Raw genomic sequence first — 24,567 nt, 5'->3', positions numbered from 1 at the left:
TTTTTTTTTTTTTTTTTTTTTTTTTTTTTTTGAGACGGAGTCTTGCTCTGTTGCCCGGGCTGGAGTGCAGTGGCCGGATCTCAGCTCACTGCAAGCTCCGCCTCCCGGGTTTACGCCATTCTCCTGCCTCAGCCTCCCAAGTAGCTGGGACTACAGGCGCCTGCCACCTCGCCCGGCTAGTTTTTTTTTTTGTATTTTTTAGTAGAGACGGGGTTTCACCGTGTTAGCCAGGATGGTCTCGATCTCCTGGCTGGTCTCGAATTCTTGAGCTCAAGTGACCCCCCCCACCTCAGCCTCTCAAAGTGCTGGGATTACAGGTGTAAGTCACTGCGCCCAGCCATTTTTTCCCTAAAAAAGAGTTGCGTTATAGTTAAGATGTACTATATGGCAGTACACAGCACATTTGGTGGTACTAACAGTGGTATGTTTCAAACGGGCAGTGCACAGAACAAATTTCCTACCTGCATATCCAATTCATGGCATCTTTGAGCAATTTCTTCCTTTGCTGACAAAGCTTCATTTAGTTCCTCTGTAGTTTTCTTAAGCTGGTTAGAAACAAAGAGATAAACATTTTAATATGAAGTGGTAACAATTAATAATTTGTATGTTCAACACAGAATTAAAACATTTCCCCCCTTTCTTTCTTGAAGAGGGAAGGGTACAGGAGGAAATCAAGAATCCTGTGGGAGAGTACAAAGACAGCACTTTTAACTTTAAATTAATTTCTTTTACTCTGTCTTGTCTTTTCCGTCCTTTGAATTTGGCTCATTCCCCATATCAAGTTTTTTAATGCATCTTTTTTGATCTAGACTACCTGGTTCTTGGTAAGGATAATTCTTTAATAACTGAGAAATTTTACCTTCGTAAAATATGTATGTGCTAGAGGAATAGGGATTTTAATTGTTAGAATATGCAGCTAGAACATTTCAACACAAGTGTTTTAGTCATATTAAAACCTTATGCTGAGGGTGGGCGAAGGAGAGTCATATCAAAATCTTATGGAAGGGCAAGGGGAGGGATAGCATTAGGACAAATACCTAATGAGTGCAGGCCTTAAAACCTACATGATGGGTTGATAGGTACAGCAAACCACCATGGCACATGTATACCTATGCAACAGACCTGCACATTCTGCTCAGGTATCTCAGAACTTAAAGTTAAAAAAAAAAAAAAAACTATCAAAAACTCTCGTGAAAAGAGTTAGAATATGATGAAAATTTGCATCTCCTGAGATTAAGAAAACAAAAATATTTCTGAAGGAAAAAATCTTATGTTAATTTGTGTAGCACCATTAAAAAATTTATTTACTGTCAACATAAACCAAACACTCCTGAGTTGTATCTCATTACTATATAAACTCTTTAAGTTAGCAAAAGTATGGAAAAAAATTGATTAAAAGAAAATTTTATTGTCTCTTCATTTCATGTGACCAAACCTCTGTGTAGTAGACAAAAAAAAAAAAAAAAAAAAAATTAAAGCTTGGGTGAAAATTGCAACATGTCCAAAGGTTTTTCTGCAAAACATTTTGAAACCATGGGGAGGGAGTGAAAGAAGACAAAGAAAACAAAGATTTCTATTCATGTATTGCGTGAGATGTACAAAACAGCTTGAACACAGAACTTGACAGTGTAATTAACACTTCATTAAGAAGTGATATTTAGACCAGGCGTGGCGGCTCACGCCTGTAATCCCCGCACTTTGGGAGGCTGAGGCTGGTGGATCACAAGGTCAGGAGATCAAGACCATCCTGGCTAACATGGTGAAATCCCGTCTCTACTAAAAATAGAAAAAAAATTAGCTGGGCATGGAGGCAGGCACCTTTAGTCCCAGCTACTCGGGAGGCTGAGGCAGGAGAATGGTGAAAACCCAGGAGGCGAAGCTTGCAGTGAGCCGAGATAGTGCCACTGCACTCTAGCCTGGGCGACAGACTGAGACTCTGTCTCAAAAAAAAAAAAAAAAAGAAGGAAGCGATATTTAAAAGTACAAAGTAACTTTTTTGTTAAAATCATAAAAATACATTGCAGGATTCCTTTAAAAATATAGTAGTTCTTCAGAGCATTTAATTATTCACTACTTCACAGAAATGAGGGGTGGGATCGAGAAGACATCTTCAACTGACAAAAGGAAATAAAAGGTAAGTATCTTTTGCATTAGATACAAATCATAAAAATAAATTCATGTCATTTTCCAGGAATCTGACATGTCATTTTTCAAGAAAATGACAACTGTATATTTCATTTTTCTAGCAAATGACATGAATTTATTCTTATGATTCATATAATCATAAGCTGTAACATCTATTGTGTTAAATGTGGCACATTGCTATCACTAACAGAAAAATAAAAATTCATGATTAGAAAACAGGAATCACAATAAACTAAAAAAATTAACCTATTTCAAAGTAGGTTATGCAATGGCACTTTAATTGCAAATGCATTTTATTACAAATTACAAACGTAATTATAAATGTGTAAATTCCATTAGTAAAATAGCTTATGTACTTAAAATTTTAGGTAAAATATAAAGAATTATACCAATATAATCCAAAAGCAATTTTAACCCATTCTTCTCATTAACATCTGAAGCTTATCCTTTTCAACCTTTTCATGAATAAAAACAATGTAAAATTATATACCTGGCGATCAAGGTCAACATAGGCATCATTTCCAGCAGAGACAGGAGATTCTTTACTCATCAGCTGAAATCAAGATTTAAATGACTATAAGACAAAAAAGACATTCTACATAAAATACTTAACATAAGAAGATTAATACCCAGCCACTATAGAAATATAAAAATTAAAATGAAAACACACATGTAAAACACTTTGCATTACATTAAAGCTTCTGAGTCTGGAACTTTTTTTGTCCCCACTCCAGAATAATGCCTTCATTTAAAATTAGAGGGCTGGGAGGCAGAGGAGGGCAGATTATGAGGTCAGGAGTTCAAGACCAGCCTGACCAACATGGTGAAACCCGTCTCTATTAAAAATACAAAAATTAGCCAGGCATGGTGGCGCCCACCGGTAATCCTAGCTACTCAGGAGGCTGAGGCAGGATAATCACTTAAACCTGGGAGGCGGAGGTTACAGTGAGCCGAGATGGCACCACTGCACTCCAGCCTGGGTGACAGGGCAAGATTCCTCTCAAAAAAATAAATAAATAAATAAATAAATAAATAAAATTAGAGGGCTATCAGCACCATAAGACAGGGCAAGAGAAAAAGAAGTAAATAAAATAATAAATTGAATTAGAGATCTAAATCCTGACACTCTTTTTCACTGCAAGCCTAGTAATAACAATCTAGTATTACTTATTCTTATCACAAAAACAAGTTATTAAAATTAAAATGTGGCTACATACTTAAAAATAGTGGCTTCTCACTAAAAATAGCAATACCATTTATTTCTAAAGAACAAATGTGGACAACATCAGTATTAGCAAAAATTACTGGCTAATGTTTAATGATAACACACACACACTGACGCCCTAACCCTTACGTTGCAAAGAGAGAAGATCCAGAGATCTTCTGGATCTCTGGGGAGAAGGGAACAGAATTCTGGTTATGACAACTGTCAGGGAGAGACTCAAATGGTCCCAGTCGCCTGTTGTTTCCTTCTTATATTCTGTTTTAAAGACAAAAGGGAGAGGGACAATCAGTAATGTGGGGATGTATAACTGGGTGTTGTGGTACACACCCTTTAGTTCCAGCAACTCAGGAGGCTGAGGTGGATGGAATGCTTGAGCCCAGGAGTTGGAGAATACAGTGAACTGTGATCACACCTGTGAATAGCCACTGCACTCTAGCCTGGGCGACGTACTGTTGAGATCTTGTGATTCCAGCAACAGCTCTCAATAAAAATCTAGGTATCCTACTTTGAGCACAACCATCTCTCATCGTAGGCCTCTCATTATATTTTATCTGTTCCTCAACATCAATAAGACTTCTGGGCCCCATCCCTCTGTACTTTCTCCTTGTCTTTCAGTCTTAGCCCACTGTTTCACTTTCTTCCTCACTTAGCTCAGACTCGATAGTGAATGTAGTTGATTTCTTCTGCTAACATTGTCTACCATTGTCCCCTCCCTATTTTCGATTCCTAGGTTCATCACTTGTTTAATCAATTATTTTCTCTAGATTTCATGTCTTTCTATGACTTTTGTCAATATTCTCTACTCTCCTCTGACCTCATTTTTTCTGTCAAAATCTCAATCCAAGATTAATCCAGCTACAACTGCCTATACGCTACCTACACCCTGACTGCTAAAGTCACCCCACGGTATAGATGGGGAACTGGTTCTAGGACTCAGGCATATATCAACATGCACACACACTCAAGTCCCACAGGCAGCCCTGCAGAACTTCCCTATGTGAAAAGCTGGTCTCTGTACATGTGAGTTTCACATCCTGCAAAGACAGTATATTCCATCTGTGTTTGGTTGTAAAAAAACCAAAAAAACAAAACTGCGCAGAAGTAGACCTGTGCAATCCAAACCTGCATAAAATAGACCCATGCTGTTTAAGGGTCAACTGTATTGAGAAGGTAAAAAAATTTAAAAACCACAAAACTGGTGTCATTATTAACAAAGTTTTCAATCTCAACTGGGGCTTCAATGCTACTCAAAAAGCATAGCTGTTTTCCCCAGCCAATAGCCTCATTTTCATCAGAGATTATTCCACACTGTTCCTGCTTCTCAAACCTCACCAACTCACCCACACTCATCATCAGACTATCTTGCCTTCAGATAAGAATTTCCAATACCCTAATTTACAAACTTAGTGACAGGCATGCCCACCCCTTCCTTTCTTCACTTCTGTTACAACACAAGGGCTCTTCTTCTCACCCAAGGCTAATCCCCAACTGTGCTTTCAACTCCATCTCTTCCAGCATCTCCTACGAGACTTATGCTTTGTGAGGCAAGAGACCATGTCTATCTTTTTCATGGTTGTATCCGTAGTGCTGACTACAGTGCTTGGTACATACTGGGTACTCAATAAGTATTTGCTAAATGAATATGCAAATAATAGACATATTAAAACTCTAATTGGGATTCTATTTTACATACAACTTTATATCTTGTTCTGGTCATTTGACATTTAAAATTTTTTCCTTCTGTTCTAAGATACCCTTTCACACATTTTTATCAACTATGTAATATTCCATCATATGGATGTACCACAATTGAAACACTAGCTTACCAATGGATATACATTGTTTTCACGTTTCTGCTAATATAGAATAGTTTGATAAACATTGTTGTGTCCAGTCTTGGTCTGAGTTTTTAAATAATTCCTTGGGATAGGTTCATAGAAAGTCACTGGTCACAGATTTAATTTAAAAAAATTCCTGGTTATAGATATACCACCTGTTATTATAGAAAAAATTTAAAATATAGAAAAGGGTAAAGAAAATTCGGGATAGGTTCATAGAAAGAAAGTCACTTGGTCACAGATTTAATTTTAAAAACATTCCTGGTTATACATATACCACCTGTTATTACAGAAAAATTTAAAAATATAGAAAAGGGTAACGAAAATTCAGCTATTTGGAGAGTTAACATTAAGTAAGTTTATTTGTTTTCCTTCATCTTAATTTTTAACAGAAATGGGATCATATTGTTCATGTGCTTTCTGTCTACCTTTTTAAACCTAGTATGAGTTTTCCCTTATGTCATTAAATATTTTTCAAAGATATGCTTCAATATCTATGCCAGTATATTGGTATACCATAATTTATTTATCCATTGTCCCACCGCTGGGTAGTTATTTCTAATGCTTTAGTACTAGTAAATAATACTGAAGCACACTATATTGAGGGGATATAGCATAATGGTTGTAGGTATGGGCTCTGCACTCAGACTGCTTAGACCTGAGTGCTATCTCAGTCACTACTTCCTATGTGAACCTGAGCAAGTTATTCAAACTCTCTCAGTTTCTTTTTATAAAATGAAGACAATAATATACACCTCATAGGATTGTAGTGAATTTTCCTTTATACTGTGATAAATATACATGACAAAAATTGCCATTTTAACCATTTTAAGTATAAATTTGGAGGCATTAATTCCAAGTGTACAGAAATTTAATGGGCTAACAAATGGAAATTGCTTAGTCACAGCCCAATCAAATGCTTGTTATGACCATTATTATGTATCTTTGTATTTTACTTTTTATTTCTGAGATGGAGTCTTGAACTATCACCCAGGCTGGAGTGCAGTGGCGCAATCTCGGCTCACTACAACCTCCACCTCCCGGGTTCAAGCCATTCTCCAGCCTCCCGAGTAGCTGGGATTACAGGTATGTGCCACCACGCCCGGCTAATATTTGTATTTTGAGTAGAGACGGAGTTTCACTATGTTGGCCAGGCTGGTCTTGAACTCCTGACCTCGTGATCCACCCGCCTCGACCTCCCAAAGTGTTGGGATTTACAGGTGTCAGCCACCGCGCCTGGCCATATTTTACATTTTTTTTTTTTTTTTAGGATAAATTCCTAAAAGTGGAATTACAGGATCAACTACAGTAAAGCAGAATGGTTGGCGGTCCTCTTATTCTTTTCCCTGCTCTTGCTTAGTAACAGAAGCCTGGAATTCTGGTTGGGTCCATGACTATCTAGAATAAGGACCCCATTTCCCAGACTCCCCCATGTGGCTAGGTGGGTAATATCTGGCTAACAGGAGTGAGAATTCCTGCAAATTTACTTGCAGGAGGTGGATAAACCTTTCCTCAATCCTTTCTGCTGGCTGGAAATACAAACGTGAAAGCCAGCACTGAACCACTAGCTGGGAATCATGTATTAAGAATGGCACAGCAGCAAGATGGAAGAAAGCTGGGTTCCTGATGACTATAGAGCCTCCACACCAACCCAGGACCACTTGAGAACAAATTAAACTCATATCTTGGTTGGGTAACTATAGTTTGGTATTTTAACATGACCAATCTAATCTTATATAAAAGGGGATAACATTTTTAAAAGATACACCAGTTTGCATTCCTGCCATCTGGTGCTGACTGCTGACTGCTAAACTAATGAACTCGTTAAAAGCTTTGCTGGGTAATAAAGAATTTCCCTAGAGATAGGAGTTGTCTTTGCTATTTGCAGTGGGCCCCTAGATAGTTTAAGCTAACGAGATGACTCCAGATAGGAGTTGGCCACTCCAGAAAGACCAATCATGTGATCAGAAGGCTGGGGCTTTGTTATCGGCCTGACCTCTGGGAAACAAAGGAGGCTGAAAATTGATTTGGACATCATGGTCACTGATTGAATCAAACATACAGATGTAATGAAACTCCAACAAAGATTCTGGATATAAAGGCTCAGGTAAGCTTCTCTGGTTGGCAATACTCTGCATATTGCTACCATGGGGTGGGGGACAAAAGAAACTGCATTTGGGACCTTCCCTGACCTCACCCTATGCATTTTCTGGTTTAACAGAAACTTAATCCAGAAATGCATTTAATTTTATTTATATACATTTGCTGTAATAAAGCTGTTATCCTTCCTGACTTCTGTTAGTTGTTCCAGTAAATTACAGAATGCGTGGAGATAGTGGGAATCCTTGAATTTGTAGGCAGTTGGTCAGATGGCAGGGTGGACTGGAGACCCCTGAGCCTGGAGCTGGTGTCTGAACTGTGGGCAGTCTGTAGACAGTGATACCTTTAAATCTGTGAAGTTTGGCCTAACTTTGGGTAGTTGGTGTCAAAAGTCATCGGAAGATTTTTTAAGCACAACTTCATCTTAATTTGCATTTAATTGAATATTTTTCATGTTTTTCTTTTGTATTTTTTGCTTTTTTTTTTTTTTTTTTTTGAGATGGAGTCTCACTCTGTCACCAGGCTGGAGGACAGTGGTGTGATCTCAGCTCATTCCAACCTCCGCCTCCTAGGTTCAAGTGACTTTCCTGCCTCAGCCTCCCGAGTAGCTGGGACTACAGGCATGTGCCACCACACCCAGATAATTTTTGTATTTTTAGTAGAGACGAGGTTTTACCATGTTGGCCAGGATGGTCTCAAACTCTTGACCTTGTGATCCGCCCGCCTTGGCCTCCCAAACTGCTGGGATTACAGGTGTGAGGCCATCGCACCCGGCCTGTCTTTTGTATTTTTCAATGTTAGGTGCATATTCGTGTCCTGCATACACTTTGTGATTTCCCTTAAGGGTTTCTTCCACTGCTTTTATGATTAAAAACATTCTCACATCCTGAACTTGACCAGCTATTAATCTCTATTTTATTTTTACTTTTACAGTTTTAGGTTTTACATTTAAAACGTAAATATTCATGTAGAAATTGCTTTGGGAATGGCTGGAGGTGAAGATTCATTTTCTACCAAACAGGAAACCACTAGTTAAGTGTGAGGAAGACTGCTGGTTTAAGATAGATATTATTTGGCCAGGTGCCATGGCTCACGCCTGTAATCCTAGCACTTTGGGAGGTTGGGGAGGGTGGATCACCTAAGGTTCAGGAGTTCGAGACCAGCCTGACCAATATGGTGAAACCCTGTCTCTATTAAAAATACAAAAACTAGCCAGGCATGGTGGCATGTGCCTGTAGTTCCAGCTACTCAGGAGGCTGAGACAGGAGAATTGCTTAAACATGGGTGGCAGAGGTTGCAGTGAGCCAAGATCACGCCATTACACTCCAGCCTGGACAACAGAGTGAGACTCGGTCAAATAAATAAATAATAGATATTATTTATTATTAGCTTTAGGAATTAGTCTATTACTATTTCATTAAGGGCACTTTAAAAAATTAGGAACAGCTGGCTGGGCATGGTGGCTCACACCTGTAATCCCAGCACTTTGGGAGGCCAAGACGGGCAGATCACGAGGTCAGGAGATCGAGACCATTCTGGCTAACACGGTGAAACCCCATCTTTACTAAAAATACAAAAAATTAGCCAGGCATGGTGGCACACACCTGTAGTCCCAGCTACTCGGGAGGCTGAGGCAGGAGAATCACTTGAACCCAGGAGGCAGAAGTTGCAGTAAGCCTAGATCGCACCACTGCACTCTAGCCTGGGTGACAGAGTGAGACTCCGTCTCAAAAAAAAAAAAAAAATTTTAGAAATAGTTATATCTATATCTGCAAAATAAATGTTTAAGATTTAAATAAAATTGGAAAATTTAAATGAGTATGATTTTTTAGAAACCAAGAAAAAACCAAGAAAAGTTATATCATAAATGCAAAGTAAAAACTCTTTAAAAATGAGGAAAATCTCTTTCAAATTTTTCTACTTGTATTATTTATACTCACGTTCACTCCTTTAATTTTTCATAAACTATAAGCATGAAGCTCCAACATACCTCTTGAATGGCTGTCATGACAACATGTTGAACAGATTCCTCCATCATCATAATGGCTTGGATGTACTCTGAAAACAAGAACAACCTGGAATGTCACTGTTCAAGTTAAACATGGTCAAGGCAGCTAAGGCTCATACTTCATAAATCCTTGTAAGTCGTTCCCCTGTGTTTTGATTCTTCGTAGGAATCCCACATACACCATTAAATGTATTGGTAAAGTCCGAAAATCACACTATTTATCTTTCCTTAAGATCTTTTCTTTCCCTTTCAACATTCCTTCTAAAGTTGAGGCTACAGCTACAGGTCACGAGAATGGAATATTGGCATGAGTACGTGCCAATGTAAAACGATGAAATGGTAAAGCCTGAAACCAGGATGGAAAAAACTCCATATTTTTTTTTTTCTAAAATCTAAAAATTACCTTTCACATTACTCTTTGCTATAGAGTTAAAAAAAAAACCTGAATTCTGTGCTTTATGTGACATCAACGTGCTGCATTAATTTCTGCCTTAATATTTCCTTTTTTTTTTTGAGATGGAATCTCACTCTGTCGCCAAGCTGGAGTACAGTGGTGCAATCTTGCCTCACTGCAACCTCTGCCTCCCGGGTTCACTCAATTCTCCTGCCTCAGCCTCCCAAGTAGCTGGGACTACAGGCGTGTGCCACCACGCCCAACTAATTTTTGTATTTTTAGTAGAGACCTGGTTTCACCATGTTGGCCAGGATGGTCTCGATCTCTTGACCTCATGATCCGCCCGCCTCGGTCTCCTAAAGTGCTGGGATTACAGGTGTGAGCCACCGTGCCCAGCTTGCTTTAATATTTTCTTCAACAGCAAATAAAAAAAATGAAACTGAGAGCTGCTTAGGACAAAGAATTGAGATGAATTTAACATACAAATTGATACCATAGTTAAACAAATATTGTATAATCCCAGGCTTTAAAATAATTATTGACTGGTCTAAGGGTAGTGAGTTATCACAATTGACTGTTCACGGTTACAGATGAACTCCTTGTTCTACTACTTCCCCCTTCTCACTAAGGCACTTGAACAGTCAAACACAAAAAATAAAATGATCCACACCTCCAATAAGCTAAAGCAGCAACTTCATCAAATTCATCCTCACTACTGCCAAAAAATAGAAAGACCTCTTTGTTATTAGTAATGACAAACTTGAAAATAATTTCTTGCCTTCTAAAAAAGCCCCGGAAGCAGTTTTCATTTCTGAATCCAACAATGGATTACAAAAGTAATATTAAGGATAAAAAGGCAATAGCCCAGGTGGACTCCAACAAATACAGTAAATATGTTGCAGTAAGAAACACGTAAAAGAGTAAAGTAATTAGGAAATTTTAGGCTCAACGTACCTCTCCAACCCCATACATCCAAACAACGTACAGAATAAAACCTCACTCCTTGAGGGGTCTTACCATGAAAGGCCCCTCAAGAGTATTTTAGATAGTTTCAAAGTACTCTTTTGACAAGAGATTCATGTAGTTGAAATGACAATTGTAATCCTCTACCCAATAGAGGATTTAAAATAAATGAGGTATTTTTACAATACTATTAAATTATGACTTCTGGTTAATGCTAAAGCTTTAGTTTATCAGAAACATGTTTTTAAGGAAGTATTGTCCTAAGGCTACTTGTACCCAATCAATTGTTTGGTTGTAAGTACAAACATACATAACACGACTAAATCATAGGCATTGTTCTTAGGCCAACAATAGGAATATCATAACTTAATCGCTATTTAGTAAAAAAAGAATTCCTTTAGTCTGAGCTCAATTTTTAGTTTTGTTTTCTTAATGAGAATCACCCTATGAGTGTTGGAATACAGAAAGGGAGATTTTAGATGCTCTGTTCAAAAGTATCGAACACAGAATTCAAAGGCTATGAAGAAACCAGCACAGGTAGGATGATTAAACAGCTCTAAAAGTGACACTGTGAACATGGAAGAGAAGCAGCAGCGGCACTGATAATGGGGAAGGAGAATTTAATGACAGCCTGTTGAAAGTGAAGGAAATAACAGTGGACTCGAGGGGTGAGGGGTTAGTAGGTGTGAGAGGGGAAGCGTTAGTTAAGAAGCGGTGTTGCCACGTCAAGGCCCTTCCCCGCGAACACCGTAAAATGCTAAATGATAAAATGATGATAAGAACTAAATTACAGTACAGTTTTTTAAATAAAAAAATTTATGAATCTTTAAAAGTCCAAAATACAAATGATATGATATTACTGGGTGTGTGTCTATGAGGCAATGCTGGAGAATGAGGTGTGCTATGTGAGGCAGCTTATCCTGAAGGCTTCACTGTCTAAAATTCACAGCATAGTTTATCACAGGGAATATTGAGTTTAAATGTGGAAGAAACATGAGTTTTTGTCCTTGTCTAGCCTATCACAGGTAGGAAGTATTGGGCAAGTCACATAACACTTACGAGTCCCAGCTTCCTGGTCTGTAAAAAGCATTTTTAGGTACCAGACAGAAGGAAGATAATAAATAACAATTATTATTAGTGTGTCTTCTACTACTAATCTTTGTTTTTCAAATTTACCACCATTTTATTTGCCCCAATTTGAGAAGTAAGATAGCCAAGACAAATGTGCACTGAGTCAACATCCCTAACAGATGCTCCTCACTTCTTCTAATTAGGAAATACATTTAAACATAAGCCCCTTTTAATCTGTACAGTGTTTTATGGAGTACAAAGCACACACACACACAATTTCATTCACTCCTCATGTCAACCAGCTTTTACATCCTTATTGTGCAGACAAAGACACAGGTTAAGTATCTCATCCCAAGTGAGTCAGGTAGTAAACAGCAGAACTGCTTTAGTGAGTTTTATGTTATATACCATAAATATGCAGTGACAGCTAATATTTAACCACTCAGACACTCATGTACTTGATTCATAGCACTCTACTGTGTTCCTGAGAGCAGAGGATGTCCTGAATCTAGACAAATGAGATGTTAAAATTTTGTTCAATAAGTTTCCATTATTTACACAATTTTGGGGGGAAACTCAATCTAGGTGTTCCTACAGAAAATTTGTTCTGAGTGAGAACTTCAAAAAGTATTATAATTGACTATCTTCTTTCCCATTGGAATATGCATATAAGTAACATCTCTGTCTTTTCCTAGTCCTATTCTGTAGTAAATATAATTAGCTGACTCTCAACAGTTATGCACTTCCAAAGACCCCTATATATTAAGGAGAATTCCAGAAGTCAATGAATTTCCTAAAGGGATACGTAAGAAGTTATTATCTGATATTAATCAACTTTAATTAAATAATTTCTATTCCTACCTTAAAATCAAAGCATCTACTCAGAGATTTAATGTCTCAAATCTTACGTATACTAATCTCCTAATCTATGACAGAAAACTTGTTAGACACTTCAGGAATATACATAGATCACAATTTCAGAAAATTCCATATTTAATTCTTGAGTTAAACTGAATAAGCAAACTAAAATTTACCGTAAGAAAATGGTGGCTGGGCGCGGTGGCTCACGCCTGTAATCCCAGCACTCTGTGAGGCCGAGGCAGGTGGATCATGAAGTCAGGAGTTCGAGACCAGCCTAACCAACATGGTGAAACCCCGTCTCCACTAAAAATACAAAAATTAGCCAGGCGTGGTGGTGTGTGCACCTGTAATCCCAGCTACTCAGGAGGCTGAGGCAGGAGAATTGCTTGAACCTCGGAGGCAGAGGTTGCAGTGGGCCGAGATCACACCACTGCACTCCAGCCTGGGTGACAGACTGAGAATCTGTCCCCCGCCCCGCCCAAAAAAAAAGAAAGAAAGAAAACGGTATGACAAAATAGGAATGGGGCTAGAGAGAAATACATTGTTTTAAAAAATACTGAATTAGAGACCAATAAAATTAGTCATAGCTTCAAGAAAATAATGCTGTCTATTATTAAACATACCACGGAACACCAAAAAAGTACAAACAACAAGTTAATAGAAATCTGCTTTGCACTACAAGGGGTAAAGGGTGCGGAAACAAGAAAAAAACCTTTGGGCTTAAAAAAAAATCCATCATCTTCAACATAAGTGATAGTTACATACTGTGCTGTCATCACTTATAATAGCCCCTATCTCCTGCCTAATTTTCCTTCATCCTTTTCTCACTATACCCCAATTATAGTTTGGCGGGTTTTCTAATTCCTCAGAGATAACCTAGGTCTTTCCTACATTCAGTTTCTACTATTTACATTACTCTTAACCCACTGTCTTCCACAGTTTTACTTAAATAACTTCCCTGACCCCAAACCCAGGCTATCTCCCTTTAAGCTGTAGCTGCAGAACACTCGCCTCTGCGCTCACCATACAGGTTATCTGTGGCATTATTTAATGTCCTTCCACTCAAGTTCCTCCAGGGCAAGCACTTGTCTGTTCTGTCTAACACTGTGTTCCTAGCCCCTAATGTAATGTATAAGTTCAATATTTGTGAAATAAATTGAATATAGAAGAAAAAATGAATTTAAGGTAAAATTGATCTACTTTATTGCATAAATTTGAACTGCAGCTTTTAGAAAACAAGTGATTTCTATGCAAATCAGTAGTTGTCAACAGAGGAAAAAAGCTATTTAAGATTAGATAAGCACTTTGGAAGAACTATAAAAAGATATTAATTACATTATTATCTATATATCAAGACTGGTCTTCAAGTAGCTTCAACAAAGTGCAAATCTGTCAACTTGGACTTGCTGTACACATAAAACTATATTTAATTAACAAAATCTGTGAATTAAAAGTTAACTTACTGAGAATAGCCTTCTCTAATTCTACTTTAGTGGTTTTACTAATTTACATTCCATTTATTGATAAAATAAATATAATCATTGCACACCACCTAATGACATTTAAAAAACTGTGGCTACTGCCGGGCGCGGTAGCTCACGCCTGTAATCCCAGCACTTTGGGAGGCCGAGGTGGGTGGATCATGAGGTCAGGAGATCGAGGCCATCCTGGCTAACACAGTGAAACCCCGTCTCTACTGAAAATATAAAAAATTAGCCGGGCGTGGTGGCGGGCGCCTGTAGTCCCAGCTACTCTGGAGGCTGAGGCAGGAGAATGGCGTGAAACCGGGAGGCAGAGCTTGCAGTGAGCTGAGACCACGCCACTGAACTCCAGCCTGGGCAACAGAGCGAGACTCCGTCTCAAAAAAAAAAAAAACCCAAAAAACAAACAAACAAACAAAAAAATTGTGGCTACCTGAAAGTTCACAAAAACACACAATAAAACAATTGAACAAAAATGTTTTAAAATACTATATATAGGCTGGGGTGGTGGCCCATGCCTGCAATCCTAGTGCTTTGGGAGGCTGAGGTGCATGAAGTCAGGAGTTCGAGACCAGCCTGACCAACATGATTAAACGCTGTTTCTACTAAAAATACAAAACATTAGCCAGGCATGATGGTGCACGTCTGTAATCCCAGCTACTCAAGAGGCTGAGGCAGGAGAATCGCTTGAATCCAGGAGGCGGAGGTTGCAGTGAGCTGAGATCATGAAACTGCACTCCAGCCTGGGCAACAGAGCAAGACTCCGTCTCGAAAAAATAAAATAAAATAGAATAAAATATTATATGTAAAACTTATAATGTGTTCACGTTTCCTAGTAATAACTAATGTTTTGTGAACCACTACTATGTGCAAGACACTGTACTGTTCTACATACACGATCTTATTTAGTTTCCACAATAACCTTAGGAGGTAGGTACTATACTGAATCTCTATTTTACTAAAAAACTAAAATACAGAGATTAAGTGATCTACTCAATGTCCTTCAGATTGTCTGCAAGAGGTGGAAACGAGTGGAAATTCACGGGTTGAGGCACACTGCAGCTCATGCTCTTAATCTTGTACTTCAATGTAATAATAATGATATAATATATTGGGTCATTACAGCTCTGGGAGCTTAAAATGGGGTATTTTAGATTGCAATACAAAGGACATGGGAAAAAATAAAAGACAGTTTTCAGATTTACATGCTTAGCGAGAAATTTTTCTAGCAGTGATAGATAATTTATTTTATTATTTTTTTCTGAGAAAAAGTCTCGATCTGTCGCCCAGGCTAAAGTGCAGTGGCGCGATCTTGGCTCACTGCAACCTCCACCTCTCAGGCTTAAGTGATTTTCCTGCCTCAGCCTCCCGATTAGCTGGGATTACAGGCGCCCACCAAGGCGCTCGGCTAATTTTTGTATTTTTAGTAGAGATGGGGTTTCACCATCTTGGCCAGGCTGGTCTCAAACTCCTAACCTCGTGATCCACCTGCCTCAGCCTCCCAAAGTGCTGTGATTACAGACCTGAGCCACTGAGCCTGCCCCCATTAATTTTACAAGCCTGTTTATCGATGTGAAAATTAATCCCAAGGTTTTCCAGGTTTTTCAAGGTTTTCTTGCCAGAGTATGTGAATACAAAATATCCTGTGGTATTCCTTTTCTCTTTTTTTGAGACATGGTCTTGCTCTGTCGCCCAGGCTGGAGTGCAGTGGTGCGATCTTGGCTCACTGCAACCTCCGCCTCCCAGGTTCAAGTGATTCTCATGCCTCAGACACCTGAGTAGCTGGGATTACAGGAGTGTGCCTCCACACTCAGCTTATTATATTTTTTTTTCCTTTTTTTTCTAGTAGCGACGAGGTTTCACCATATTGGCCAGGCTGGTCTCCAACTCCTGGCCTCAAGTGATCCGCCCACAGTAGCCTCCCAAAGTGCTGGGATTACATGCATGAGCTACCGTACCCGGCCTCCCATGGTATTTCTAAAAGTTGTACAATTATTTTAAAATAAATTAAACAATTTTGATATACATAATACTATTCTTTCCTTTAAAAGATAGTCAAGGTAACATCTAAAATATAAGTCAGGGAGTAATTTCTTTTTTATTTATTATTATACTTTAAGTTCTAGGGTACATGTGTACAACGTGCAGGTTTGTTACATATGTATACATGTGCCACGTTGGTGTGCTGCACCCATTAACTCGTCATTTACATTAGGTAGATCTCCTAATGCTGTCCCTCCCCTCTCCCCCTACCCCACAACAGGCCCCAGTGTGTGATGTTCCCCTTCCTGTGTCCAAGTGTTCTCATTGTTCAATTCCCACCTATGAGTGAGAACATGTGGTGTTTGGTTTTTTTCTCCTTGAGGTAGTTTGCTGAGAATGATGGTTTCCAGCTTCATCCATGTCCCTACAAAGGACATGAACTCATCATTTTTTACGGCCGCATGGTATTCCACGGTGTATATGTGCCACATTTTCTTAATCCAGTCTATCATTGATGGACATCTGGGTTGGTTCCAAGTCTTTGCTATTGTGAATAGTGCCGCAATAAACATACGTGTGCATGTGTCTTTACAGCAGCATGATTTATAATCCTTTGGGTATTTACCCAGTAATGGGATGGCTGGGTCAAATGGTATTTCTAGTTCTAGATCCCTGAGGAATCGCCACACTGCCTTCCACAATTGTTGAACTAGTTTACAGCACCGCCAACAGTGTAAAAGTGTCCCGATTTCTCCATATCCTCTCCAGCACCTGTGGTTTCCTTTTTAATGATCGCCATTCTAACTGGTGTGAGATGGTATCTCATTGTGGTTTTGAGTTGCATTTCTCTGATGACCAGTGATGATGAGCATTTTTTCATGTGTCTGTTGGCTGCATAAATGTCTTCTTTTGAGAAGTGTCTGTTCATATCCTTCGCCCACTTGTTGATGGGGTTGTTTGTTTTTTTCTTGTAAATTTGTTTGAGTTCTTTGTACATTCTGGATGTTAGCCCTTTGTCAGAGGAGTAGATTGCAAAATTTTTCTCCCATTCTGTAGGTTGCCTGTTCACTCTGATGGCAGTTTCTTTTGCTGTGCAGAAGCTCTTTAGTTTAATTAGATCCCATTTCTCAATTTTGGCTTTTGTTGCCATTGCTTTTGGTGTTTCAGACATGAAGTCCTTGCCCATGCCTATGACTTGAATGGTATTGCCTAGATTTTCTTCTAGGGTTTTTATGGTTTAGGTCTAACATTTGTCTTTAATCCATCTTGAATTAATTTTTGTGTAAGGTGCAAGGAAGGGATCCAGCTTCAGCTTTCTACATATGGCTAGCCAGTATTCCCAGCACCATTTGTTAAACTGGGAATCCTTTCACCATTTCTTGTTTTTGTCAGGATCCCACAGAAATACAAACTACCATCAGAGAATACTATGAACACCTCTATGCATGTGCAAATAAACTAGAAAATCTAGAAGAAACAGATAAATTCCTCGACACACACACCCTCCCAAGACTAATCCAGGAAGAAGTTGAATCACTGAATAGACCAATAACAGGCTCTGAAATTGAGGCAATAATTAATAGTCTACCAACCAAAAAAAGTCCAGGACCAGATGGATTCACAGCTGAATTCTACCAGAGGTACAAGGAGGAGTTGGTACCATTCCTTCTGAAACTATTCCAATCGACAGAAAAAGAGGGAATCCTCCCTAACTCATTTTATGAGGCCAGCATCATCCTGATACCAAAGCCTGGCAGAGACACAACCAAAAAGAGAATTTTAGACCAATATCCCTGATGAACATCGATGCAAAAATCCTCAATGAAATACTGGCAAACCGAATCCAGCAACACGTCAAAAAGCTTATCCACTATGATCAAGTGGGCTTCATCCCTGGGATGCAAGGGTGGTTCAACATACGCAAATCAATAAACGTAATCCAGCATATAAACAGAACCAACGACAAAAATCACATGATTATCTCAATAGATACAGAAAAGGCCTTTGACAAAATTCAGCAGCCCTTCATGCTAAAAACTCTTATTAAATTAGGTATTGATGGGACATATCTCAAAATAGTAAGAGCTATTTATGACAAACCCACAGCCAATATCATACTGAATAGGCAAAAACTGGAAGCATTCTCTTCGAAGACTGGCACAAGACAGGGATGCCCTCTCTCACCACTCCTATTCAACATAGTGTTGGAAGTTCTGGCCAGGGCAATCAGGCATGAGAAAGAAAAAAAGGGTATTCAATTTGGAAAAGAGGAAGGCAAATGGTCCCTATTTGCAGATGACATGATTGTGTATCTAGAAAACCCCATCGTCTCAGCCCAAAATCTCCTTAAGCTGATAAGCAACTTCAGCAAAGTCTCAGGATATAAAATCAATGTGCAAAAATCACAAGCATTCCTATACAAAAATAAAGACAAGCAGAGAGCCAAATCATGAGTGAACTCCCATTCACAACTGCTTCAAGAGAATAAAATACCTAGGAATCGAATTTACAAGGGATGTGAAGGACCTCTTCAAGGAGAACTACAAACCACTGCTCAACAAAATGAAAGAGAATACAAATGAAAGGAAGTACATTCCATGCTCATGGATAGGAAGAATCAATATTATGAAAATGGCCATACTGCCCAAGGTAATTTATAGATTCAATGCCATCCCCATCAAGCTACCAATGACTTTCTTCACAGAATTGGAAAAAACTACTTTAAAGTTCATATGGAACCAAAAAAAGAGCCCACATTGCCAAGTCAATCCTAAGCCAAAAGAACAAAGCTGGAGGCATCAAGCTACCTGACTTCAAACTATACTACAAGGCTACGGTAACCAAAACAGCATGGTACTGGTACCAAAATAGAGAGACAGACCAAAGGAACAGAACAGAGCCCTCAGAAATAACACCACACACCTACAACTATCTGATCTTTGTCAGGGAGTAATTTCTTAAGGAAAAGTATGTACCAGATTTTGGGTTAGGAAACCCAATTCAAAATTTCTTTTTATTATTTAAACATTGCATATAATGATACTCTTCCCTCTCTTTTTCCCCACAGCAGAGGCAAACTTGCAAATGTTTTCCAAATACAATATGCCTAAAAAAAGAAAAGGAAAACCTGAAGGCATCTGTTACAGATATATGTTGGGAAGGCAGACCTGAATATCTATTAAACTGCTGTATGTCTTTGCTCATTTTTTCCAGATTAGGTAGATGTTGTCAGTTTACCAGCAAATTTCACTGCATTCAGTGTCATTATCTACTCAAGGAATTGTGTGGTATTGCACAAAGGAAAAAATATCACCCCAATCAAATTTATTTTAATGTGCAAAATTCATTTAAGCTTAAAAACAAATTACTAGTAAAACGGTAGAAAATGGCATTCTTTGGGGGTGGCCTTAAACAGATGTTACTGTTGGTACTGCTGATTTATATATAAATATACAATATACAATACTTTCCTTCATTATTTTAAATGCAAACATGAACTTGAAACAAATTACCTTGCTTCTGTTCACAGTTCACAGCACAGCCTAAGATGAGCTGAAGCATCCTTCCAAGCTCTGCTGCATCAGAATGCTCCCCAATAAGGTTGACATCAGGAAGGGTAAAGTCATTAATTTGCTGTCCTAAAATCTGAATGGAGATAAAAGGATTATAATTGCATTTACATTTATATGACCAAAAAAAAAAAAAAAAAAAAAAAACCTTGATCGAGGTTAGTTTGTTTTACCAGAAACTCATTGCCAAGGACAGAATGATTATGTTCCATTTCACTCCCAATTTCTATTTTTACCTACCATACCCTAAATTATAACTATCTTGAGTTACAGCAACTTAGTTCCTAGTCTGGTATGTGGCATGTACATCGAGATAAAAAACAAAACAAAACTGAGTACTCCAAGAAGAAAGGTGTGTATATTCTTTGAAGAAGTAGACCTAGAGAGGTTAAGAACTAGGGGGAACCAGAAAGACCTGAGATTAAATATAAATTCATGTCCCCCACAGTAAGATTCTTACTAGTCACCTTCACTCCATTTGATTGCCAAAACACTGGCAGCAAAATACGTATGTCAGGGAGGAGTATGAAGGATTTCTTTATAGGGAAATTGACTGTTCCCACATGAAATGATTCATATGCAGACAAATGGGCAGGTCTCTGCCTGACAATCCTACAGTGAAATGTACCACTCAAAAAGCACCCCCAACTCAGATTCCAATCAGTTTTCTATAGTGGTTTACTTTTAAATGTCAACAAACAACCAAGGACCATTAAAATATTTGAGACGTTTCCAACATCAAAAATAGACAAAAACAATGAAAGCAAACTCAGAGAAAAGCAAATAATGCAGCAAATGAAAGAAAATAAAATTTTAAACATCCTATAACTAGATGTACACACAGGTGGTAAAACTATCAACACAAACAAGAAAATAATTATTTAAAAACCTGGGAATCATGGTTTTCCCTGGATAGGAGGTGAGGAAAGAGGTTGTGATCAAGAGGTTGTGATCAAGAAGGTAAACACAAGCCCTGGTAGGTGCTGGTGACATTCAACTGACCTATGTCACATGGCTGCTCACTTCACAATTACCTTTAAAATGTACATGTACATACAGTACGCTTTTTTGAATGTATGTTTATTCTACACTGAAAAACTACTGGGGGTTTTGGAGGAGTGGGACTGGTATTTTATTTTTTCTTTCTTTTTTATTTTTTGAGACTGAGTTTTGCTCTTGTTGCTGGAGTGCAATGGCATGATCTCGGCTCACTGCAACCCCCCAGGTTCAAGTGATTCTCCTGCCTCAGCCTCCCGAGAAGCTGGGATTACAGGCGTGTGCCACCACACCCAGCTAATTTTGTATTTTTAGTAGAGATGCAATTTCACCATGTAGGTCAGGCTGGTCTCAAACTCCTGACTTCAAGTAATCCACCTGCCTGGCCTCCCAAAGTGCTGAGATTACAGGCGTGAGCCATTGCACCTGCCCAAGGGATTGGTATTTTAGATGGATGGTCAAAGAAGCCCTCTATGCTAAGTTTAAAACTGAGCAGAATCCTGGAATGAAGAGGCAGACCATACAGTTATAGGTGGGGGGATGCAAGACAGAGGTTACGACGGGCAGAGTTGTGAGGTAGCAGTGCACTTGATAAACTCCAATAACAGTAAGGTCAGTGTGGCTGGGGAAGGGGTAGAAGACAAGGTCCAGGGGTCAGGATGGGGAGGCATGTCACTTAGGTCCTCAGAAGTTACGTCAAGAATGTGGGTTTTATTCTAAATAATAAGGAAAACAAATTGAATTAAATGAATAGAAATATACCACCAATCAGATTAAATTAAATTTTTTTCCTTGAATACAAAAATCAGTTCCTAAAAGGATAGAAAAGAAATTGCTGGCCAGACACGGTGGCTCACGTCTTATTTTTTTTGTTTTTTGAGACACAGTATTGATCTGTCGCCCAGGCTGGAGTGCAGTGGCGCCACCTTGGCTCACTGTAACCCCTGCCTCCCGGGTTCACGCCATTCTCCTCCCTCAGCCGCTCGAGCAGCTGGGACTACAGGCACCCACCACCACGCCTAGCTAATTTTTTTTTTTTTTTTTTTTGTATTTTTAGTAGAGACGGGGTTTCACTGTGTTAGCCAGCATGGTCTTAATCTCCTGACCTCATGATCCGCCCACCTCGGCCTCCCAGAGTGCTGGGATTACAGGTGTGAGCCACTGTGCCCAGCTGGCTCACGCCTTTAATCCCAGCACTCTGGGAGGCCGGGGCGGGTGGATCACCTGAGGTCAGGAGTTCGAGGCCAGCCTGACCAATATGGTAAAATCCCGTCTCTACTAAAAATACAAAAATTAGTTGGGTGCGGTGGCAGGTGACTGTGGTCCCAGCTACTCGTGAGGCTGAGACAGGAGAATTGCTTGAACCTGGGAGGTGGAGGTTGCAGTGAGCCGAGATCGTGCCACTGCACTCACTCCAGCCTGGGTGACAAAGCAAGACTCCATCTCAAAAATAAATAAATAAATAAATAAAATAAACAAAATGAAAAGACCAAACCTATGTTTGATTGGTATACCTAAAACTGACAGGGAGAATGGAATCAAGTTGGAAAACACTCTTCAGGATATTATCTAGAACTTCCCCAACCTAGCAAGACAGGCCAACATTCAAATTCAGGAAATACAGAGAATGCCACAAAGATATTCCTCAAGAATAGCAACCCCAAGACACATAATCGTCAGATTCACCAAGGTTGAAATGAAGAAAAAAATGTTAAGGGCGTCCAGAGATAAAGGTCAGATTGCCCACACAGGGAAGCCCATCAGACTAACAGCAGATCTCTCTGCAGAAACCCTACAAGCCAGATGAGAGTGGGGGCCAATATTCAACATTCTTAAAGAAAATAATTTTCAACCCATAATTTCATACCCAGACAAACTAAGCTTCATAAGCGAAAGAGAAATAAAATCCTTTACAGACAAGCAAATGCTGAGAGATTTTGTCACCACCAGGCCTGTCTTACAAGAGACCCTGAAGGAAGCACTAAATACAGCAAGGAAAAACTGGTACCAGCCATTGCAAAAAACATACCAAATTGTAAAGACCATTGACACTATGAAGAAACTGCATCAACTAACGGGCAAAATAACCACTAGCATCATAATGACAGGATCAAATTCACACATAACAATATTAACCTTAAATGTAAATGGGCTAAATGCCCCAATTTAAAGGCACAGACTAGCAAACTGGATAAAGAGTCAAGACCCATCAGTGTGCTGTATTCAGGAAACTCATCTCACATGCAAAGACACATATAGTCACAAAACACAGGGATGGAGGAAGATTTACCAAGCAAATGGAAAGCAAAAAAAAAGCAGGGCTTGCAATCCTAGTCTCTGATAAAACAGACTTTAAACCATCAAAGATCAAAAGAGACAAAAAAGGCCATTATATGATGGTAAACAGATCAATTCAACAAGAAGAGCTAACTATCCTAAATATATATGCAGCCAATAAAGGAGCACCCAGATTCATGAAGCAAGTCCTTAGAGGCCTACAAAGAGACTTAGACTCCCACACAACAATAGTGGGAGACTTTAACACCCCACTGTCAATATTAGACAGATCAACAAGACAGAAAATTAACAAGGATATTCAGGACTTGAACTCAGCTCTGGACCAAGCAGACCTAATAGACATCTACAGAACTCTCCACCCCATATCAACAGAATATACATTCCTCTCAGTACCACATTACACTTATTCTAAAACTGACCACATAATTGGAAGTAAAACACTCTTCAGCAAATGCAAAAGAATGACAATCGTAACAAACAGTTTCTCAGACCACAGTGCAATCAGATTAGAACTGAGGATTAAGAAACTCACTCAAAACTGCACAACTACATGGAAACTGAACAACCTGCTCCTGAATGACTACTGGGTACATAACGAAATTAAGGAAGAAATAAGTAAGTTCTTTGAAACCAATGAGAACAAACATACAATGTACCAGAATCTCTGGGACACAGCTAAAGCAGTGTTTAGAGGAAAACTTACAGCACTAAATGCCCACAGGAGAAAGCAGGAAAAATCTAAAATCGACACCCTAACATCACAATTAAAAGAACTAGAGAAGCAAGAGCAAACAAATTCAAAAGTTAGCAGAAGACAAGAAATAACTAAGATCAGAGCAGAACTGAAGGAGACAAGACATGAAAAACTCTTCAAAAAAAAAAATCAATGAATCCAGGAGCTGGTTGCTTTTTTAATGATTAACAAAATAGACCACTAGCCAGACTAATGAAGAAAAGAGAGAAGAATCAAATAGACGCAACAAAAAATGATAAACAAGATATCACCACTGATCCCACAGAAATACAAACTACCATCAGAGAATACTGTAAACACCTCTATGCAAATAAACTAGAAAATCTAGAAGAAATGGATAAATTCCTAGACACATACATCCTCCCAAGACTAAACCAGGAAAGAAGTCAAATCCCTGAATACACCAATGACAAGTTCTGAAATTAAGGCAGTAATTAACACCTTACCAACCAAAAAAAGCCCAGGACTAGACGGATTCACAGCCAAATTTCACCAGAGGTACAAAGAGGAGCTGGTACCATTCCTTCTGAAACTATTCCAAACAACAGAAAAAGAGGTACTCCTCCCTAACTCATTTTATGAGGCCAGCATCATCCTGATACCAAAACCTGACAGAGACACAACAAAAAATGAAAATTTCAGGCCAATATCCCTGATCAACATCAATGCAAAAATCCTCAGTAAAATACTGACCATCTGAATCCAGCAGCACATCAAAAAGCTTATCCATCACCATCAAGTCGGCTTCATCCCTGGGATGTAAGGCTGGTTCAACATACTCAAATCAGTAAATGTAATACATCACATAAATAGAACCAATGACAAAAACCGTACGATTATCTCAATAGATGCAGAAAAGGCCTTCAATAAAATTCAACATC

General features: G+C 38.9%; 1 protein-coding gene across 2 annotated transcripts in view; it reads right to left on the bottom strand.

Annotated features, from left to right (window-relative positions):
- HOOK3 (hook microtubule tethering protein 3) overlaps nt 1-24,567 on the bottom strand; it is a 137,075-nt gene that overhangs the window by 70,423 nt on the left and 42,085 nt on the right. For both annotated transcript variants that reach the window (XM_025393252.1, XM_025393251.1), the window contains exons 5-8: nt 19,582-19,714; nt 9,299-9,366; nt 2,636-2,698; nt 462-545 (exon numbers count right to left, since the gene is read on the bottom strand). In XM_025393252.1, the coding sequence (XP_025249037.1) occupies nt 462-545; nt 2,636-2,698; nt 9,299-9,366; nt 19,582-19,714 (348 nt within the window). The remainder of the gene's footprint in view (nt 1-461; nt 546-2,635; nt 2,699-9,298; nt 9,367-19,581; nt 19,715-24,567) is intronic.

This window comes from Theropithecus gelada, chromosome 8, assembly GCF_003255815.1.
Source record: "Theropithecus gelada isolate Dixy chromosome 8, Tgel_1.0, whole genome shotgun sequence".
NCBI lineage: Eukaryota > Metazoa > Chordata > Mammalia > Primates > Cercopithecidae > Theropithecus > Theropithecus gelada.
Note: the sequence above shows the minus strand (reverse complement) of the source record. Positions and strands in the feature narration are given on the sequence as shown.